Consider the following 23,998-nt stretch of genomic DNA (forward strand, 5'->3'; position numbering starts at 1 on the left):
GGGGATAACAGCTTACAGAACTGCTCAAATATTTCATCAAATCTAAGATACCATCAGTTGTAATAGTCACCATCATTTTATGTGCCACCAAGAAACACAAAATACTACCATGAGAATTTTACAAGCCAATGATTTTAAGACGTACCCTGATTTCAGAAATGTTAAATGTGAAGAAGTGTGCAATATGACAGACTTATCCATCCCTGATTTGCAATCACTCTGCACTGTGGAAGAACTCCATTTCCTCCTATGAACCATGATATACTGTCCTGCTGGTTCAGGACCCCCTCTCTCCTCAACACCATGTCATCACTGAAGACACAAGAGAATCTAAAATCAAGATGATGACAGGAGGGACATTGGTAGGGCACCGCACCAGCAGCAGAGACTCTTTGGGTTACTGATTTCATAACAACATTAACTTTATAACTTTTCAAAGTCATGTCCCTCATTTTGAGATTGTAGACAATGGCTATTAACTTAAAACATCTCCTTCTGAAAGAGGAGGCAAAATTCCGTTTTGCCAAATAGCACTATAAAAATGAGTTCTACACAATATAATTTCAGTGTTCATTTGATGGCTCATAGAAGTGCTTTGCTCATCTAGTTACAATAAAATTTTCCAGTGAATAATAATGCATAGTTTGCACTTCAAAAAAAAAAGCAAACTCGTTTTTAAAAACTTAAATGACTTCTGCCTACAGAATTATAAAACACAGTTTTCCCTGAAATAATCATCTCCCAAAGTACATTTAAAATATGAATTAATATAATTTGTTTTCAAGATTACCTCTGTAATGAAAAGCAAAGAAACGTGGAATGGAATTTTGCCAGAACTTCTCATTTAGTCTGTCATTTTTATTTGTGCTCCTTTTGATACAAAGTGTTTTAATCTTTTCTACACTCATCAGGTGAGGTTTAAAAATTTGCTGATGCAGCAAAGTTTCCTGGGCTTCTCTGAAGACTCAATTCAACACTGCAAAACATTTACAAGCTTATTCACCTGACTGGAATTACACATCCACATCACCTTCCTGCCAAGGCTATACTGAATGTGTCCTAGGAGGACTTCAGCACTCTGCACAGGCGGTGAGATACTGTGGTCAGTCGGCTCCATAAGGTAGTGAGGTAGTACTTGTGGGGATGCAAGCCCAGTACAAGACAACATCTAATTTTGCAGAAAAATTTTATATTTCAAAATGAAACTAAAGTTTTGTTTTGTTTTGTTTGTTTTTGCGGTACACAGGCCTCTCACCGTTGTGGCCTCTCCTGTTGCGGAGCACAGGCTCCAGATGCGCAGGCTCAGTGGCCATGGCTCACAGGCCCAGCCGCTCTGCAGCACGTGGGATCTTCCCGGACTGGGGCACGAACCCGTGTCCCCTGCATTGGCAGGCGGACTCTCAATCACTGCGCCACCAGGGAAGCCCGAAACTAAAGTTTTGATGTTCAAATAGAATTAGATTAACACAGAAAAATCCTTGATTCTTAAAATATGTTAATACATTACACTGTGTAATTTATTTATATTTTTAACACCAAAAAAGAGGCTAAAATAACAAGATTACAGCTGAATATCAAAGTGAATATTTCTCACATTCAATGCTATTAACAGGAGGCTATGAAGAACAAGAAAGCCACACATTAAAAAAGAGAAACTCAGCTTGTAAAAGTTATAGGAAGATCAAGGCAAAAAGGAATGAGAGGACATGCAAGTCAGATGGCCAGAGGTTAGCCAGATTTTGGAAAATGAACAGATAAAGATATCACTGCAGAATCAAGTAGATGGGTATCAAATTCAAGTGAAGAAGAAAGACCCAGATCAATAAGCCTTAAAAAATCTGCAAAAGACCAGGGCAGAGACATAGTGCCAGCTTTAAGTGAAAATTGACAGCTACTGCTCTTTCTGCAGTTGGTTTTACTTTCTTCCTAAGGTAATAGGAAATAATCTTTTTTTAAAAACAGGCATTAATGTATGCAGGTGAAAATAACCAAAAAGATTTGGTAGAGACAGAGAATGAGGAAACAGAAGCCCAGTGTTTTGAATAACGGCAGCTTCTGAGACCATCCCTTTTCCTTGGAAAGGAGTGCTTGAATTTCAGAAAGTGATCTGTTGAGTCTAGGGGAATTATCACATCTTTTATCTTCCAACCAAGAGAGATACCTTCTTGGTAAGGTTCTACTTCCTTCCATGGCAGGAGAATACCTCTGGCATATAAATGGAGCAAGCATATATTATGGTCATGTTTTGTGTCAATAATGTTGATGATGATGACCTCATTTCCTATCAAGAGTTGGTAGATAAGATGGGAATTCCCATTGGCCTGGAATAAATTCTGCCTAATGCAGACAGTGGAAGATTAGCATCACCATATAGTGGAAAGGTTTTGCTAAAATTTGGTTAGGCATTGGGCCTAACCAATGAATATACTCATAACAAGAACCTGACAATGACACTGTTTACATCCTCAAAGTTGGCTATCATCAACAGGAACACAAATAACAAATGTTGGCGAGGATGTGGAGAAAAGGGAATCCTCATACACTGTTGATGGGAATTAAACTGGTGCAGCCACTGTGGAAAAGAGTATGGAGGTTTCTCAGAAACTAAAAACAGAGCTACCATATGACCCAGCAATTCCACTCCTAGGTATATAATCAGAGAAAACTCTAATTCGAAAAGATACAGGCACCCAATGTTCACAGCAGCATTCTTTACAGTTGCCAAGATATGAAAGCAACCTAAGTGTCCATCAACAGATGAATAGATAGAGAAGATACACACACACACACACACACACACACACACACACACACTGTAATACTACTCAGCCATCAAAAAGAATGAAATTTGCACAACATGGATGGACTTGGAGGGTATTATGCTAAGCGAAAGAGGTCAGACTGAAAAAGACAAATACTATGTGGTATCACTTATATGTGGAATGTAAAAAACAAAACAAAACAAAACAAAAAAAGAAAGGCAGATAACACCAAGTGTTGGGGAAAATGTGGGGAAACAGGAAACCACAGGTACTGCTGGTGGGAGAGTGCACTGATAGAGCTGATCTCGAACCCGTGTCCCCTGCATCGGCAGGCGGACTCTCAACCACTGCGTCACCAGGGAAGCCCGGGAGCTAATCTTTGATGTGTAGGTTAAGCCCTTCTGCTGAAACCACTGAACTGATTACTTCCAGTTGGTATCTGCAGTGAGGCAGAGAAATGTAGTCACATAATCCATGGATGTTTGCCTTGGAATAGTTATTGAAGCACCATTTTTACAGTTTTAGGGATGTGTGGACTTGATTGACATGACTCTCCCCACCCTATAGCCCCCCAAAGCAGGTAAATATAAGCTTAAAAAAGACTAAAAAGAAGACAACCTGGCTTTCTCCTAAGGGGCATATGAACCACCACAGCAGCAATGATCAACAAAGCCCCGTGATTTCTGTAAGCTGCAATCATCTTGCTTTAATGGGGATGGAGTGGAGTAATGCAGAGAAGCTGGGACCTACTGGGTACCATTTTTCTTTCTCAAGACCACAAGTTGGGAGCAATACGACATAAAAGAAAAGTCCTATGGATTCTTATCAGCTTCCAGTCAGACACGGCTTCCGTTATTGTTGTAAGGCAACTATTGTTGCCAGGCCACGGCCGGCAAACAAACCACACAGGTCAGGTCTGCAGAAGCCAAGAACATCAGAGTGAAGTCCACAGAGAAAGAGCGGTCAAGGATTAGAGGCACATGTCTAGGCACATGTCTGTCAAGGCAATCCAGCAGAAACAAAGAACACACACCAGGAATTTTAAAAAGCAGAAAGCAGAAACCAGAAGTGAGCAAGTCAGCAAGTGTAAGGTGGCCCTGGGGGTGATGGCTGAAGGGATCAGCAGTCCAGCTTCCTCCAGTCCTGCCTCACCTCCCCACCCCATGGAAGCAAATCCTCTAGCAGCACTAGCTTTAGGGCTCCCCCAGGAAGGCATCTATAAACAGGAAGGCATCTATAAACAGGCCAGACAGTGTATAAGGAAGCAGACTAAGCCTTACATAGAATTCAACTATATCATTTTATTTAAACGTACAAAGAAAATTCTAGCACAGTCTCCACCACTATACTACAGTTATGTTCTATTGATTCTGGTGTCCCACGAAGTTCATTGACACAGGACTATAACTGTAAATGAAACTGGCATGCCTTTGCTGGTTTTGCCATTACATGGTACTACTCACGTGCATTGACTATTAACACAACAATTCCATTTCTAAAGTTGTACCCCCCAAATCTATTCAATATTTCAGAAAAAGTCATAGCCGTAGGTAAGACCTGATTCCAAAACCACAAAATCAACACATATGAAATTGTTAGAATATAATAGTAAACTCTTCTTAAATGATGCAGTACTGACAGGAAGTTTTAGTCAAAATGTTGGCTTACTATTAACAAGTTGTAAAGTTCTACATAAAACACTAAAATCTCTCGAGAATTCAATATTACCTTTGGTTCAATTTCATGGTCTCAAAGCAAAAACTCAGCCCTAAAAATGTTATGTCTTAGATTCCTAGTTTAATTTCAATGAAATTTTGATAAGCTCAAGGACACGTAAATACTAAATTCAAAATGCGCTATAATTAAAAGTAAAATTTTTATATCTGAAGAAAACCTAACATTGTTTAGAGAAAATGCAAGGCAAGCATTTTTAGAAGAATCTGCACCAATATTTCTATCAACAAAAAGTTGAAAAAATTTCAAATACCTTTAATGTAATAAAAATATAAATCAATTTAACAAAATCTAAAGTCTAGGGCTTCCCTGGTGGCGCAGTGGTTGAGAGTCCGCCTGCCGATGCAGGGGACGCGGGTTCGTGCCCCGGTCTGGGAAGATCCCACATGCCGCGGAGCGGCTGGGCCCGTGAGCCGTGGCCGCTGAGCCTGCGCGTCCGGAGCCCGTGCTCCGCAACGGGAGAGGCCACAGCAGTGAGAGGCCCGCGTACCGCCAAAAAAAAAAAAAAAAAAAAAAATCTAAAGTCTAATTCTGAGGACAATGCAGCTCCTCAGAATCATCTGGCAGGTAGATCAGCCAAATAATAGTGCCCTGGGGACAATGCTCACATTTCTTACCACTGGGTCTTTAAATTCTAGAGACGAAGACTCAAGATCCCTAAAATGTTTTGGAAGGCAAGTTACAGCGGAAGGAGAAAAAAAAAGAAAGGGGAAAAAAACCCACCACACTCACACTGTTCCAGCTCCAAAAAAAAAAAAAAAAAAAAAAAAAAAAAAAAAAGGGCAGCTAGGCTTTGGTCTTTTCTCTCCCCCTATGTGAACACTGAAAAAAAAACCAACAGCGGCAAAAGAAACCCAACTAACTTAGCCCATGACACTATTTTACAGCAGGTATTTTGAATGTGTCTCTCTGTTATCTTCTCGAGGGAGCACATGCCTGCGTGCACACAGACACACGGTTACAGTGTTTTCCACAGCAGTCCAAGTCTTTGTTCAGCAGTGAAGCACGTTTAGGGTGAAACAAGCTTATGAATTTTCCACAGGAAATCTTAACCAAAAAAAAAAAAAGATTACTGTAAAACCTGTATATTTGATTTTTTACCTTTAGGGTAAAAAGCCAAAAATAACAGAGACTTTTGTTAAAGGACATGAAGAAAATTTCTTCTCACTCGCTAAAGATCCACAAAGCAGAATCACAGGCAAATCCAATTAAATTCAAGTACAATGTCACAAACAACAGGTTTAAATATTCTCACTTGTGTCTCTAAAATGACTACACCACTTGTGAAATGTGTGACTTTTTTTAGGAGAAAAACTTCTATACACCTAGGTCCTTTGTCTTTGGGTTTCCTACTTATGATTTACTTTAAAAAATGATACTAATTCAACATACATTATTCTCCAAAAGGTGACACTATTATTCAACATTAAGCCTGCCTGATTAATAACTTAAAAGACATTTAGAAGTGGATAAATTAGCTGGAGAATTAAACATATGTAACTGCTTAACTGCCAGTAGGAAATTCAATTTATTCAGTAACTTTCATTACTTCAAAGAATACACATGAAAACCTTTTCACAGCGAGTTCCTTCCCTGATATAGTTAAATGCAAATTATCTTTTTCCCCTCTTACTCCAGAAAGCTCCTGCATACATAGCTGACACGCCACCTACTGCAAAACCGAGCTGACAGCACAGGCAACGCTGCCAGCATTTCCATTCCATCACCAGGCTGGGGCTGAATAAAGGCGTGTTTGTGTGGTAGTGTTTCTTTTTAAAAAATCTCAACGCCAAGAAGAACGAACTGAAATAGCATTTTCAAAAATGGAGCGTAAAATAAACAGAAGAGAAAAAGAAAAGGAGTATGAAGGGAAACACAACAGCCTGGAAGATGCTGACCAGGGAAAGAACTGCAAATCCACCCTGATGACCCTCAACGTTGGTGGATACCTATACATTACTCAGAAACAAACACTGACCAAGTACCCAGACACTTTCCTTGAAGGTATAGTAAATGGAAAAATCCTCTGCCCATTTGATGCCGATGGTCATTATTTCATAGACAGGGATGGGCTCCTCTTCAGGCATGTTCTAAACTTCCTACGAAACGGAGAACTTCTACTGCCAGAAGGGTTTCGAGAAAATCAACTTCTCGCACAAGAAGCAGAATTCTTTCAGCTCAAGGGACTGGCGGAGGAAGTGAAGTCCAGGTGGGAAAAAGAACAGCTAACACCCAGGGAGACTACTTTCCTGGAAATAACAGATAACCATGATCGCTCACAAGGACTGAGAATCTTCTGTAATGCTCCTGATTTCATATCAAAAATAAAATCTCGCATTGTTCTGGTGTCCAAAAGCAGGCTGGATGGCTTTCCAGAGGAGTTTTCAATATCGTCAAACATCATTCAATTTAAATACTTCATCAAGTCTGAAAATGGCACTCGACTTGTACTGAAGGAAGACAACACCTTTGTCTGCACCTTGGAAACTCTTAAGTTCGAGGCCATAATGATGGCCTTAAAGTGTGGTTTTAGACTGCTGACCAGCCTGGATTGCTCCAAAGGGTCGATTGTTCACAGCGATGCACTTCATTTTATCAAGTAATTACCTGTGTCACGAACAAAGGCAACAAGCATGCAGCCAGCAAGCTTCGGAAAACCACAGCATCAAAGGCATCCCCAATAACGTGCCCAGCTAGCTCTGTACTCAGAGACCTGCTGCTAATCAATTACTGTGAGCTAACGGTATGTAAATTCTATCGCTAAAGATGTCCTTCTCTAGGGTGTTCCTGCTAATCAGACTCGCACACTTAAAGTGAAAACAGTGATCTGCTACATATTGTAAATAAAGACTGAATGCTTTTGCTATTTGTTTATTTTTCCTTAAGCTGTCTTTCAATCAGAATGTCTTAAGTATTTGCACAATGAACAAGCATGTACATTATCTATCGTTCTTTCAAGTAAATGGTAATAAAATATTTTAAGGGACTGTAAGATTTTAAATCCTTTCTACTTATGGCAAAAATCTACAAAGAAAACTGAACTGGTAAAATTAACCCTTGAGACCAAGACAGATATGCAGATCTACTAAAACAGAGCTGTGGTGAAACAAAATGAGATTGTAAGAATTAAAGTTATGGATTTAATTTTTAATGGTAGGCACCAAAAGCTTGTTCATAGTTTCTGTATTTCATACTAGAATTACAGCTGAATTGATATATTGCTGAAAATTCCTAGAAAACGGCTTGATGACAATAAAAAAAAAAAAGGAAGCACTACTAACTTCTTTGCTTGTATTAATAATTATAGTAAAAAGTTAAATGTGTCACTTTTAAAACAAATAGTACCTTTTGACGACTTCACACAAAATTATGCATTGATGTGGTCAACTGGCAGGCTGCAGTAACCCTGGCTGGACTTGCAAATGACAAAAATCGGCCAATTCATTTCTTTGCAGGCTGAGCTCCAACACAGCATGGATAACTTAGTCTCAATACAGTAGTACATGGTATGAGACTAATGAAAGAGTTCATTTTCAGAATCGTCCTATCTATTCATTTTTCAAGCTCAAAAATATTAGATGAACATCACTAAACATCCTTATGAAAGAACTTTATTCTTCTCAGCACCTCTTTTGATGCTAAAACTCAGACTCAGTGAGTTGTGGTAATTTCTTTGCTTCATACGAAACAAGAAGGTATTTTTAGAAATTAAGTTTTATATATGGCTATCTCAATTAAATAATCTAGAAACTTAGCTTTAAATGTGAGTGTATTTTTTTCCTCCCAAAGAACAGCTAAATCATTTATTTCTATGCCACTTATTTTCTTTGGCTTCTAAGAACAAATTACATCTTAAATTCGCTCCTTTAAAATTTAACCATTAAAACTGATAATTAAATCTTAACTTTAATAAACTTCAACAAAGTATTTCTGAAAATCTTGACTGAGGTTACGTAAGTTAGCATATAAGCCAAAAGTCTGCTTACACATAAAAATTCAGCAAAGCTAATATTCATTCTCAGAAGTAAAAATGACTTCCCATTACAACATCTGAGGTAATACAAATGTTGGCTGTACATACTAAAAGAAATATTTAAAAACCTCTTGTACAAAAAAGTCCTTTAAAAATTCACATTAAAAACAAAAATCTCTACATCAACCACGCAATCTTCTTTTTGTATTATAAGAAAAAAATGTTTCTATTAAAGCATCAAATTATCTCTTATGTACTTAAAAATGGCTTAATCAAGATTTAAAAGAACTATGAAAACAGAAAAAAATAATAAAATCTATTTTAGCAGTCACTATAATTGAACTGTTTATACACCTCTCCAGCTTACAAGTTGACTTTTCCTTGGCATTTAGACTTCGTAACGAAAAAAAGGGCAGTGATTTAATGTCGAAGCAAGATTTTCTCTAACAGGGTTTCATTACAGATAATAAAAATAGCCCTGACATCTCTTTTTACAGGAAATATAGCTGAACAAATCTCCTTAGAAGTATTATAAGTGAGGTTTTTGCATCAGTTCACAAAAAGAAAGTTTAACTGTTATAACAAAATTATTGATGGAAACCATTACTTAAAGAAATTTGTCACTCGTGTTTTTGTATATCTCTAAAAAATCGTTTCTGGAATGCATTTAATTTTTCCTCAAGCTTTTGATAAATCATAATATCCTAAAACAATTTAGGAATCTACACGGAAATATGGCTAGATTGATAACTCCTGTGTAACTTTTCATAAATATACCTTTTTAAATTCAAAACTACCTGAACTTGTATTTACATATTCAAGTGCCTAAATACTGTAAGTGTACAGAAAATATCTAGTTTTTAAATTTCACTATTTAAAAAAAAAAACTTAGAAATACTTTCCATTCAAAAAATTCAAGAAATCATACAAAATGCCAACTGTAAGTCAGAGTGAAGCTGTCATAACATTTTTGTTTGCAGTCAATGAAGAATTTCTTCCTCAAATCTTTTCTTATAAGTAAATATTGCTCCAAAGAATAAATCACAAAGTGACTCGTCATCTTTTTCAGAAGAAAGGTAATAAAAAATAGGTTACTGTACTGGCCATGAGCCAAACATATATACGCCTGTATTTGGAATTACACCACACAGTGATTCTGGCATTGCCCTTAAAATATTAAAAATAAACACATAGCTTATGGTGTACTATATTTCTGAAATGTGTGCAGTGTGCAGAACAAGTGAAGGGAAACACTTACGAGACTTTTCAAGTGATACAAAAAAGATGACTACCATCCCGGACTGAAGATCATGATACCAATTAAGCTTGATCAGTAATTTTTTTAAAGAAAGTTACTTATATTTAAAGTGTTATTTTTAAGATAAAAAGGTAACATTTATTGTTTTATTGCATGCCAGGTATCATGCTATGCACGTATCTCAATTAATTCTCACGATGACCCTAAGAAAGGTACGATTATTTTTCCTTCTCACAGATGAAGAAAGAGCCCAAGAGGGCTAAGGAACCTGCTAATAAGATCATACAGTTATTGAGAGGTAAAGGTGGAAGCAACATTTGAAACCCAGCTATACCAGTTCCAGAGCCAGCAGGAACTATGTCTGCTTTTGCAGGCCACCTATCTCTCTAGCACCTAGAACCTGGTGTTAAACAGGTTAAAACAGGCATTCGTGAAGAACATGCTAAATAAAGAATACCAAAATACAGGTTTGCCTCACTTGATAAAAATTTCACAATGCAGGTATTCTTAAAATGTTAAGTAAAACAGCTGAATTTTGGGAAAGCAAATAATATCTTAAATGTCATGTCGTGTCATTTAAAGAACATGAGATGAATCATCTCACAAGAATAAAGAATATCCCAAATTTGTATATTGGCAAATCTAGATTTTCACATGTCAGGTTTGCTGAAAAGGGGGGTTACTTTTTATGACTTACACAGTCCACAGAACTGACATATTTTTCCTCATAGGAAAAAAATATGGCACAGTGAAACACACACAGGCTCTGGAGTCAGACTTGGGTTCAAATTCAATTAACTTCCACTAATTTGCTTACATGACCATAAGCAAGACACTTAACTTCTTTGAACTTCAACATCCTCACAGTAAAATGGAGATAATAATGACTAGTTGATAGAGCATTTATAAGGCTTAAATTCTAAATTACATGTAAAATGCCTCACCCATCACAGACTTCCCATATGCACTGGTTATTATCTTATCCAGTGTAAAGGTACCTTCATGACATAACCATGAAGAACAGGCACAAAAATGCACATTTACATTAATTAGGCTTTCAACTTAGACATGAACAGAACAGAGAACTTTTGACAAATGCACGCTTACTACTGTGATGAATACTATAAGATACAAGAATCTACTTTAAATTAAACTGCTCCAGGCAAATGCAGTTTTCAACTTTATTAGTTTAAAAATACATATAATGAGTTTTTCTTGGGACTTTTATCTTCTAGCTTCATGCACAAAATCTACAAGATCAAAATAATCACTGCAGCTGTTTTATCAGCAATTTAAAATCAGTCAGCAATAATACATGATACCATACTCTTAAAGATATCCCTAATAAATTATGATCAAATGCCTTAAATTGCAATGATGTCAGTCAAGGTTAAAATCTGAGTATCGGAATCATAATTATCTTGCAAATAAAGCAGAAATGTAATATGGACTATCCAAAACAGCACGCAACTTAGAAATTGTTTGTATTTAGCTTTTTAATATTTTTTATTTAAGTTGAGTTGATTTACAATGTTGTGTTAATTTCTGCTGTACAGCCAAGTGACTCAGTTATACACATATATACATTCTTTTTTATATTCTTTTCCATTATGGGTTATCCCATGATACTGAATATAGTTCCCTGTGCTATACAGTAGGACCTTGTTGTTTATGCATTCTATACGTGATAGTTTGCGTCTACTAACTCCAAACTCCCAGTCCATCCCTCCCCCGTCTCCAACTCCCGCTGTATTTAGCTTTGAAATATACAATGGCTACTTCTGTAGCAGACTTATTTTCCTAATCATATTTTGCTTAAGCTAATATTAAAATTAATTTGCTTCTGTGAATAAACACCAAGGGGGTGGGGATAAAGGAAGATGTGCTGGGCAGAGGGAAATATCTAAGATGAAATTTTATTTATTTTTAACATCTTTATTGGAGTATAATTGCTTTACAATGGTGTGTTAGTTTCTGCTTTATACAGAGTGAATCAGTTATCCATATACATATGTTCCCATATCTCTTCCCTCTTGCGTCTCCCTCCCTCCCACCCTCCCTATCCCACCCCTCCAGGTGGTCACAAAGCACCCAGCTGATCTCCCTGTGCCATGCAGCTGCTTCCCATTAGCTATCTATTTTACGTTTGGTAGTGTATGTATGTCCATGCCACTCTCTCACTTTGTCACAGCTTACCCTGTCCCCTCCCCATATCCTCAAGTCCATTCTCTAGTAGGTCTGTTTCCCGTCTCGCCCCTAGGATCTTCATGAACTTTTTTTTTTCTTAGATTCCATATATATGTGTTAGCATACGGTGTTTGTTTTTCTTTCTGACTTAACTTCACTCTATGACAGACTCTAGGTCCAACTACCTCACTACAAATAACTCAATTTTGTTTCTTTTTATGGCTGAGTAATATTTCATTGTATATATGTGCCACATCTTCTTTATCCATTATAAGATGAAATTTTAAATTTGCCTAATTTATAAAGAGGTGACTGTATTCCTACTTCTTCTCTTTGCAAAGATACACAATAGTTCAAGAGTTTCTATCAAACAAAAGTCACTGATAGACGTCTTATAAGCTATTATAAATAACTTAATTTAATTAAATCTTTCCAATAATGCAAAAACTATACAATATTAAGCATTCTGTACGTAAAATATGGCAATTCTAAATCTATCTAAATTACTACTTATTTTAGAAAAAATACTGAACTGGATATTAAAGACTTAGACAATTATAATATACTTCTTTATTATCTGTCTTAAAAAACTGTTCCCTAGCATAAAATATAACACAGTTAACCTAATAGTACAGCAGGTTTTTCCAAACCAAGGATTCCAGAATATTCAGTTACATTTAAAAGCAAGTTTTACTAGTTATTTTTTTTTAAGATCTAGTTAATTTTATAAATTTCTTTTTGAAGAAAGGGCCAACTTTTCAGAAGTAATTTTGACTATGGCCTTCTAGAATCTTTAGTACATATTTTTCTACATCATTAAAGTGTAAAATTGGGCAAATTTACTGATTTTTTTAAAAACAATTCCACCCTACTGATTTTGCCTTGTTATAAAAGAGATTTATTAACTAATTTTAAAGGTTCTTAAAATTGTTGAATGATACTAACTTTAACCTCAATGGTTGCTTGAGTTTGATAACCTTCTATGACTTAATGTGGTTTTACAAAGGACTACAACATTTAGCATTTACTTCAGGTACCATACCATTTGATGAATTTTTATTCAGATTTATTTTAAAAAAACATTAAAATTAAATATACATGCAGACATCCTAAGAAAACTGCTTTGAGGTTTGCATATCTTTTCTATCCACGTATAGATATTTTTAAAGAAACCACCATGGAAAGAAAAAGGAAAGACGCAGGGCACAGTGGGGCGTGGGGTGGGAGGGAGGCGCAAGAGGCAGGGGATGTATGTACACGTACAGCTGATTCACTTGGTTCTACAGCAGAAACTAACACAGCATTGTAAAGCAATTCTACTCTAATAAAAAAAGGAAAGACTACATACAGCTGTGTGCAGAAATAATTATTAATAAAGGTTGATGATTACTGGAGAGAAACATCAGAAGAATCTAAAAGTCACAGGTGACTGATTTATAAAACAACAAAACCAAAACAATGCAACCACAGGCACTTATGACACATATATGCTTACTTGTTACAACACAGCCAGAAAATAACACATTGGGATTCAATATAAAAATATTCAGCTACCTTGAAACCTGGAGGCAGGCTTTATCAAAATGTTATTTTGGTTACCAGTTATATATCCCTTCCCTCTTTTTTCTATCTTATCAAAATTTAGATTATTTGGATATAAGGCAAATTGTACTTAATAAGAGGCAAGAAAAGAAGGCTCGACTATAGCTCTATTATAGAACAAAAATCTGTGTATTGTAAAATTCACTACATGATGAATATATAGTAAAACAGCAAAGCTTAAAAAAATTGGTAGTTAAAAATTTGGTAGTTAACAATGAGGTGTTTTAATGAAGCAAGGCTAATAAGCATTAAGTAAAATCATTCCCAATCTTCATTCTGTATCACCCTAAGACTTTCCATTTAACTAAAGGATGTAATAAAAACATTTTTAAGTGGAATTAATTCTCTTTATTAAAAAAAAAAAGAATATGTACCAATCAAAGTAAAAAAAGACATATTAACTCCACCAATGTTAAGAACTGCTAATGAAGCAAAAAAAGATGAAACTTCTACAGAGACCAATGGTTTTCCAACAAGGGAACAACCACTACCTACCTAGCTCTTCCCTTCAAAGAAATCATCTATGGTTGTTTCTCTAAGTTTCAGCTATCGTATTACGGTATTATAAAAGATCACTACCCTGAAAAGTATATGAATGGGTGGAAAGGAATAAGAAAAAGTGGGACATGCTGGTAATATGACCTTTTAGCAAAAGTCATAAAAATGCCTGGCATTCACTGAGGCGTTACGATTTCTCAGTCAGTACTTAGTACTTTATTTGCCTTATCTCCTTTCTAGTAGAGCTACACAGATTGCTTGTTACCTCCCCAACACTCATTCTTCCCTTACTTGTTAGTAACTGAACCCTAATTCCATTGAGGTGGCAACTGTACCCAGATAAAAACCTGTATTTCCTGATATTCTGTGGCTGCAAGGTCAAGTTATCGAGTTCCGACCAACGGAATATAAGCAAAACTGAGAGGGTGTGACTTTTGGATATGGTCCTCTCACAAAGCTGGGTGAGCCTTTCTGCCTTGCCCTCCTGCTCCATTTTGCTGCCTGGAATGTACATGTGATGTTTATAACCACAGCAGTCATTCTGGATCACCCTGAGAATGGAAGCCACAAACTAATGATGGCAGACAGTTGCTGATAACCATGGAACCGCCATACCAGATCTGCACTTCTTACCTCAGAACTTCTGTACAAAGAAGAAAAACGCATTAAGTCATTGATTCTTTAGATGGAGGTGGGTGGTATTAAAGCCCCCATTTTACAGATGAGAAAAGAGACCCACAGAGTTAAACAACTTGCCTCAGGCGCACCGCTAGCAAGCAATCTCCAACCACTGTGTAAGACCACTTTCACCCAGGCACCAGGAACTGAGCAGGAGACAGCAGAAGACGTGAGCCTTGAAAATGGGCAGGATAACGTTGAAGGGAGGAGGGCACCTCTACTCAGTAGACTATGCCAAAACCTGGCTTAAAATACTGGAAGACGCCAAAGTTAATGAAAAGGGCATCCAGTCAGCCTGGTGACTTGCTACAGAAAAACCACACTAGAACAGAGGATCCATTGATGAGAAAGTGCTGGGCCACAACCACAGAAAGGAAAAGGGGTAACTGATAGGTCCGGGAATAAGTGTAACCTGGAGAGAAACCTCTGTGAGCCAGGCAGATTTTTCCTCATTCAGGTACAGATTCATTACTGGATTAAATCCAGAAGAACAGCTACCTGGGAATAACCATCCAACTGATTTCTAAAAATGAACTAAAAATTCTTAATGGGAACATCTAAGAAAAAGTAGAATATCTTTATGCAAATAGGAGGAGAGGAAGGGTGTTTATATATCAGGTAGGCACAGGAACAACTTCACAGATCTCTGAGATATAGTCAACTTTTACACCACCACCCCCTCCCCTGCTTTGGGGGTGGAGGGGGAGTGTGAGGGTGGAATGCAGAAGAGCATAATCCGCCTGCTTCCCTGCCTTATCAAGCAATTAAAATACTTAGGATGAAAAGGCATCTTGCATGCTCTGTTTTAGACTCTTCCGGGAGGGAATGAAGTAAAAAAACTGAGAAAGAGAAACAGTCTGAAAAACTGAACTTGTGGAAGCTGGGAAACATAATGATCATTTTTTTTTTTAGAAACAGTAAGGGATGAATGAATGAAGAGTTACATAAGGAGCTACCTCCAGACACAGAGAGGGGCCCGAGGCTTTAACGAGCAAGGCGGCTGTTTGTTCCCTAAGTAGCTAGTACTATCTTCAATTTTCCAAATTAATAAGCTTGTAGTAAACTACTCAAATAATTAGACATTTTCCCCAAGAACATGTTAACAGAAGGATCAAGAAAAGCTGCTGCTAGCTTTTTTACACTTAAGTTAAAATACTGGAGCACAGATGATAAAGCTCACATACTTTTTAAAATAACCAGATAAAAAGTGACCTAAAGGACACGGATAAGTGAGTTTTTCTGGTTATATAACCCAAATTCGATGATCCCTTAAGAGGCAAAACATACCCATGCACATATTAGCAGATTTATTTTATATTTACTTCTAAATACATACTACTTGTTTTTGTATTGCACAACTTTAAAAGATAAAATACAGTTATTGTTGCTTAAAACCTTATTTTACACAGCCACATGGGAGGCAAATTATTTATAAATCATTAGAAGACTTAAACACAAGAACATCAGCGTAAAAGAGTTCATCAGGAAGAAAAAGTATTTCGAAAATTAGTAAACAAATAAATGAAAGATGTCAACTAAGACCAATACAATTAAATAGACCCGAATGTTGCCCTGCATCTTTTAACTTCTGGTCACTTATAGTGCATTAAATAACTAAACAGATGAGGACAGACAGAGAAATGTTCTTATTCTAAAACATTCAAGGAAGATGCCCGCTACCCTAGTTCCCTACCAGTCTTTTATAAAATTAAATAGAGAAGCACAGGTCCAACGTCAGGGCGTGGTCCATCTTTCTGGATTGAACATACACCTAACTAAAGCTGCTAATAATATCTCCTGCTTGGCTTCACATTGATGATAGACTGCTTTTAAATGTTCTTGTAATCTGATACAGGCCAAAGCAATGAGACCCATATCTTTAAAACATATTTACACCAGACACTTATTTAAAATTGTCTTTGTAGCTGAAGACCCTTACACCTTTAAGTTTATTGCTCAGCTCTGTTCAAAATCCTAGCCCGCACAATTACAGGCTCATATTATACGTGTATAATAATAATAAAAAAATTAAATTAAAATAAAGATGAATAAAAGGTTAAAATGAGCATTAAATCATGCCAGGCACTCTGCTAAAAACATTGTTATTGCTACAACTAATTTACAAATGGAGAGACTGAAGTCTGGCAAAGAAGTGTGTCAGACTTCAGATCTCCTAATGAGAGACTGAGGAGGGTTTTAATTCAGCAGTCAGTTTCTAGAACCCATTCTCAATTACTACCACATACATTCTGTCAACCTACATTCTCCTTCTAGCTTTGAAAAGTAGAAAATTGACTTTTTCCTCCATCTATGAAAAATAGTGTTCATCAAACAACTTAAATCAAACAACGTAAATATGATTCAGAGGTGAGGTGCTCAGATCATCAAAAAAGTGTTTTTAAGAACATTAGAGATGTTTACATATGTAAGTAACTGACACATTTTAAATAGTCTTATAGCTATTCATTCGAAGATTCTCCCCAAATCTCTCTGGGCCAAGCTTTTTGACTCTGATTTATTATTTTGAAATAATGACAATGACTTTCCTTAAAACTACTATGAATTGGGACTTCCCTGGTGGCGCAGTGGTTAAGAATCTGCCTGCCAATGCAGGGGACACGGGTTCGAGCCCTGGTGCGGGAAGATCCCACATGCTGCAGAGCAACTAATCCCGTGCGCCACAACTACTGAGCCTGTACTCTGGAGCCCGAGAGCCACAACTACTGAGCCCACGTGCCACAACTACTGAAGCTCACATGCCTAGAGCCTGTGCTCCGCAACAAGAGAAGCCACTGCAATGAGAAGCCCCCGCACGGCAACAAAGACCCAACACAGCCAAATATAAAATAAATAAAATAAAGTAAGTTAAAAAAATAATAATAATAAAAGAATCTGCGTGCCATTGCAGGGGACGCGGGTTGGAGCCCTGGTCTGGGAAGATCCCACGTGCTGCGGAGCAACTAAGCACGTGCGCCACAACTACTGAGTCTGAGCTCTAGAGCCCGAGAGCCACAACTACTGAAGCCCGCGCACCTAGAGCCCATGCTCTGCAACCAGACTAAACGAAAAGTACAAATCTATTTATACAATTAATACTAAGGTTAAATAACAGGAGAATTAGCTGCAGAACAGAATGCTAATCTTAATAAAGTGAAAATACAACCAATGAAATTTGAGAAATTGTGTTTTGAGGAAAATAATTTCCTAATTTTTCATAACAGAGAATCAACAGATTGTCAAAAAATGAAACCTGGAGTTAAAAAAAATAAACAACGTAATGACTCCTATCCCTTAATTTCTCTCCCCTCACATCCACAACCCCAACCCCCAACTTTAGGAGGAGCTCTTGGGAACTCATAGTTTTTGTGGAAAAGAAGCATTTATCTGACATTCAGCAATTCTTTCTGTTATCTTTCTTCTGTTAATTCAAGTAAATTAACTAGAGTTCTTCCTATTCCCTATAATGGTGGGCTAAGTTATTTAGATCAAATCTCACACCAAAAACAACTGTAACAGTTGAATAAAATTTTGAAAGTATTAAAAAGACTACAAGATAATAAGTAATCACCAAGCTCCAAAGATAGGGAAAACAAGACTCTCTGAGGTCATGGGCAAATCCGAAGAACATGAGACCCTTTGTTTAGACAGACGTCCAAGGCAAGTGTGGGCGGACAGAAATCAAAGTCCAGAGGGCGCACAAGGTGGAACGCCTAACAGAAGTTCCTTACTTTAAAAATTAAAATCCCAAAAGACTATACCCACAGGGTGAGAGTAAACAGGATGTGGAAAAGTCTCCTAACGTTCTATAATTTAAAACCTGCCCACTCAGACTAATCAGTGAATTGTGCTAAATATTTAAGTTAGAAATAAACCCAGTCTCACATAAGTTCTTCTTGGTAACAAAAAAGGGGGCCACCTCTCCAATTCATTTCATGAAGACAGTATAACCTCAACACACCAAAACCTAACAAGGACATTAGGAGAGAGGAAAATTATGGGCCAATATTACTCATGAACATAAATGTAAAAATCTTAAACAAAAGATAAGCAAACTGAATCTAGCAATATTTAAAAATATTATAAATCAAAGCTGAGTTGGGCTTATTCTAAGAACAGGCGTTTGACTAGTAGTAAAAAAATCAACATAATTTTCCACATTAATAAGATAAACCTATAATCATCTCAATAGATACAGAAAAGGTATTTGATAAAATTCATCATCCATTCATTGACACGCTTACAAACTAGGAAGAGAAGGGAATTTCCTTAATCCAATGAGGACTAACTACCAAAAACAGCAAACTAACTAAAAGTTACAGCAAACAAAGATAAATGTTAAACAGAAAGTGACCTCATCACTTCCCCAACTAGTAAAACAGAGCAAGAAAAAGAAATGACAGGTATAAAATTTGGAAAGAAAGACATAAAACTGTGATTATATTCACAGATCTTATAATTATACAGTTATAAAATTTTTTAAAAGTCTATAGATAAACGAGTAGAATGTATAAAGGCAGTTTGGCAAGGTTGTTGGATATAAGATCAATGTTAAAATTCAACTGTATTTCTATATGCCAGCAACAAAGAGAGGATAATCTTTTTAAAGATACTTTATACAGCAGTGTCAAAAATATCAAATATATAGGAATTATAATTTAAAAATATAGGAAATCTACAGAGAAAACTATAAACATTACTGAGAACAATTAAAGAAGACTTCATAAATGTACATATATTGCAAGAGTCAATAAAAGATGTCAATTTTTCATAAGCTGCTATACAAGACACCCCCCGCCCCGGCCAAATCCAGTCAAATGCTTTGTGGAAAATTTCAAGATGATTCTAATTTATATAGAAATGGAAAGGGGCCAAGAATAACCAAGAAACTCCAGAAGAAGAACAAGGTGGGAGGGCTTGCTGCCCTGGATATCAAGAATTATTAAGCTAGAATAGGAAAGAAAGTGTGGTATTGCACAAGAATAAATGAATTGATTAACAGAACGGATAGGAAGTCTAAAACCAGACCTGTGCTTCAATAGATACTTAAGGCAAAGATAGCACTGCATAACGGTGAGAAAAAGATGGTTTTTAAAAGTACATGATATTCATCCATAAGGAAGAAAAATAAAATTTGACCCCTATCTCACACCATACAGAAAAAACAATTCCAGGTAGACTGTAGATCTAAATGTGAAAGACAAAAGAGCTTCTGGAAAATGATATGAGAATACCTTTATGATCTTGGAAGCTGAAAGATTTCTTAAATGGGACACAAAAAGTACAAACCATAAAAGACAAGACTAATAAATTGGACTGCACTAAAGACAATGACTTCTGTTTATCAGAAGACACCTTTAAGAGAGTGAAAAGGCAAATCACAAAATAAAAGACATTTATAACCCATGTAACTATGGGCTATACTCAGAATATATAAAGAATGACAACTCAAAAAGAAAAAGTCAACGCAATAAAAAATAGACAAGAGGGCTTCCCTGGTGGCACAGTGGTTGAGAATCCGCCTGCCGATGCAGGGGACACAGGTTCGTGCCCCGGTCCGGGAGGATCCCACATGCCGCGGAGCGGCTGGGCCCGTGAGCCATGGCCGCTGGGCCTGCGGATTCGGAGCCTGTGCTCCGCAACGGGAGAGGCCACAACAGTGAGAGGCCCACGTACCGCAAAAAAAAAAAAAAAAAAAAGACAGAGATCTGAACAAGCATTACACAAAACAGAAAATCCAAATGGACAATAAATACATGACGGGTTCCACTTCATTAGAAATCAGGGAAATGTCAAATCAAACCACAAAGACAAGTCACTACACATCACGATACCAGTTAACATTAAAAAAAAAAAAGGACAATACCATTGGAGAGGAATTGAAACAAAAAGAACTCACATACACTGCTGATGGGACTATAACCTGGTGTAACTTCTTCGGAAAACAGTTCGGCATGATCAACTAGAAGTGAACATAAACTCTGTGACCAAAGTCCACACTTAGGAACATACCTTTAAAATTTCATGTACCAGGGCACAAGTATAAACATGCGACAGCAGCACTGTTAATAAGTCACAAATATCCAGCAACAGTAAAAATGGATAAACTGAGTTAAATACACACTGTGGAATACAGCGAAGAAAATGAATAAACTGATGCTATATATAACATGCATTAGTGTTAGAAAACAATGTTCAGTGAAAAAGCCATGCCAAAAAATAGTGCATACTCTGTGATTCTATTTAACATTCAAACACAGGCAACATAAAATATATTGCAGAGGGATGAAGGCTTAAATGCTAAAATTACGGGGGAAAAGTGATTATCATAAATGTCAATGATAATGGCTACCTCCTTGGAGGAAGGAATGAGCTATGACAGAGAAAAGATATCCATGTTCTATTTCAACTGCTTATGTTAATGCATTTTTTCTGTATGTTAGTGTTCACATTTAAAAATGTTTTTTGGGACTTCCCTGGCAGCTCAGGGGTTAAGAAACCGCCTGCCAATGCAGCGGACACTGGTCAATCCCTGGTCCGGGAAGACCCCACATGAAGCGGAGCAACTAAGCCTGCGTGCCACAATTACTGAGGCCACACGCCACAACTACTGAAGCCCGTGTGCTCTAGGGCCCGCATGCAGCAACTACTAAGCCCGCATGCTGCAGCTACTGAAGCCCACGCGCCTAGAGCCTGTGCTCCGCAACAAGAGAAGCCACCGCAGTGAGAAGCCTGCGCACCACAACGAAGAGTAGCCCCCCTCGCTGCAACTAGAGAAAGCCCGTGCGCAGCAACGAAGACCCAACGCAGCCAAAAATAATTTTAAAAAATTTTTAAATGTTTTTTTAAATTATCCATATTGTTATTTTTAAAAATAGCCACTCTGAAAAACAGTTTGTCAGTTTCTTACAGAATTTAACATGCATTACCATATGACCCAGCAAATGCCTTCTCGGGCTTAAATAAAAACTTACGTCCACACAAAAATCTATACACAAATGTTCATGGCAGCTTTATATGTAATAGCAAAAGACTGGAAACAACCCAGATATCCTTCAAAGAATGACTAGACAAACCGTGATACATCCATAATATGGAATATTCAGTGATAGAAAGGAATAAATTATTGAGACATGCAAAACTTTGGATGAATTTCCAGGAAATTTATGCCAAGTGAAGAAAGCATTTATATAACGTTTATTTACACAACATTTATGATACTTTTTAAGTGACAAAATTATAGAAATGGAGAACAGATCAGTTGTTGCCAGGGGATGACGACGGGGCTGGGGTAAGCGGGGGCTGGGGAGTGGGAGGAAGGTGGCATGGTTACAGAGGGTAACACAAGGGATCTCTGTGGGGATCGAACTCTCTGTATATTCATTACGGCGGTGGCTACATAAAATTACACATGTGATAAAACTGCATGGAACTAGACACACGCAAGTAAGTACAAGTAAGATGGGGGACAGCTATCTGAATAAGATCAAAGGATGTCAATATCAAAGCCAGTGGACTGTACTATAGTTTGGCAATACATTACCATTGGGGGAAACTGTGTAAAGAGTACACAGGATCTCTGTGTTAGTTTTTACAACATGTGAATCTACAATTATCTGAAATTAAAAGTGTAATTAAAGTAATTTCAAAAACAGAACAAACACAATTTCTCTCTCTCTCCCTTTCTTTCTGTCTCTGTGTATCTTTATGATGTACAGTTGGGATGATGTTCACCAAATGATAATTACAACACTTATTCCTTGATGGTGTAACTCTGGGTGATCTGAATGTTCCTATACTGTTATAATATTTTTTATAACAGGCATCTCTTTTTAGAAAAATAACAAGTCATTACTTAATTTTTTTAAGGCAATACAGTATGAAACTTATGCTCTTAAAATTATAAGACACTATTAAAAAATTAAGAAGACCGAAATTAATGAAAGGACATCTATGTTCATGGATTGGAAGACAATATTGTTAAGATGATAATACTCTCGGGCTTCCCTGGTGGCGCAGTGGTTGAGAGTCCGCCTGCCGATGCAGGGGACGTGGGTTCGTGTCCCGGTCCGGGAAGATCTCACATGCTGCAGAGCGGCTGGGCCCGTGAGCCATGGCCGCTGAGCCTGCGCGTCCGGAGCCTGTGCTCTGCGGCGGGAGAGGGCACAGCGGTGAGAGGCCCAAGTACCGCAAAAAAAAAAAAAAGATGACAATACTCTCTAAATTGATCCACAGATTCAACACAATCCCTCCCAAAATCCCAGTTGGTATTTTTGCAGAAATTAACAAACTGATCCTAAAATTCACAGGAAAATTCAAGGACCCAGAATAGCCAAACAATCATGAAAAGTAAAATGAAGTTGGAGGGGCTTCCCTGGTGGCACAGTGGTTGAGAGTCTGCCCACCGATGCAGGGGACACGGGTTCATGCCCCGGTCCGGGAGGATTCCCACATGCCGCGGAGCGGCTGGGCCCGTGGGCCACGGCCGCCGGGCCTGCGCGTCTGGAGCCTATGCTCCACAACGGGAGAGGCCGCTACAGTGAGAGGCCCGTGTACAGCAAAAAAAAAAAGAAAAAAAGAAAAGAAGAAATTAAGTTGGAGAACTCTCAACTTCACAATTTCTTCACAATTTCTAAATTTACTACAAAACTATAGTAATCAAGACTGTGGTACTGGCATAAGGATAGATATGCAGAGCTATGGAACAGAATTGAGAGTCTGTAAAAAAATTTCTGATTTTCCACAATGGTGCCAAGACAATTCAATGGGGAAAAAAAGATAGTCTTTTCAAAAAATAGTGCTTGGACAACTGGATATCCACATGCAAGAAATGAAGTTGGACTCTCACTTCATACCAAATACAAAATTAACTCAAAGTAGACCATAACTGAAATGTAAGAGATAAGACTATAAAACTCTTAGAACAAAGCACAGGAGCAATTCTTTATGACCTTGAGTTAGGCAAAGCCTTCTTAAATATGACACCAAAAACAAAAGCAACAAAAAGGAAAAACAGACAAACTGGATTTCCTCAAAATTAAAAGTTTTGTGCTTTAAAGAATACCATCAAGAAAGTGAAAAGAGAACCTACAGAATGGGAGAAAATGTTTGCCAATCATATAACTATAATAATACACATGTATACAGCTCTTACAACTCAATAACAAAAGACAACCAAGTTTAAATATGGGCAAAGGATCTGAATAGAAATTTCTCCAAAAAACCAAAAAAAAAAAAAAAAAAAAAAAAACCCAAAACAAACAACAAATGGCCAACATACACATGAAAAGACATTTACATCATTAGCTA

The 23,998-nt window shown here is 37.2% G+C and overlaps 2 protein-coding genes across 2 annotated transcripts in view; one reads left to right on the plus strand and one right to left on the minus strand.

Annotated features, from left to right (window-relative positions):
- Nucleotides 1–23,998, minus strand: part of GTF2F2 (general transcription factor IIF subunit 2) — a 156,090-nt gene that overhangs the window by 81,533 nt on the left and 50,559 nt on the right. The gene's annotated exons all lie outside the window — the stretch shown is intronic.
- Nucleotides 6,214–7,763, plus strand: KCTD4 (potassium channel tetramerization domain containing 4). The gene has a single exon (XM_065896230.1). The coding sequence runs from the start codon at nt 6,320–6,322 to the stop codon at nt 7,097–7,099; it is 780 nt and encodes a 259-aa protein (XP_065752302.1). The 5' UTR covers nt 6,214–6,319; the 3' UTR covers nt 7,100–7,763.

The sequence above is a fragment of the Phocoena phocoena genome, chromosome 18 (genome assembly GCF_963924675.1).
Source record: "Phocoena phocoena chromosome 18, mPhoPho1.1, whole genome shotgun sequence".
NCBI classification, from domain to species: Eukaryota; Metazoa; Chordata; class Mammalia; order Artiodactyla; family Phocoenidae; genus Phocoena; species Phocoena phocoena.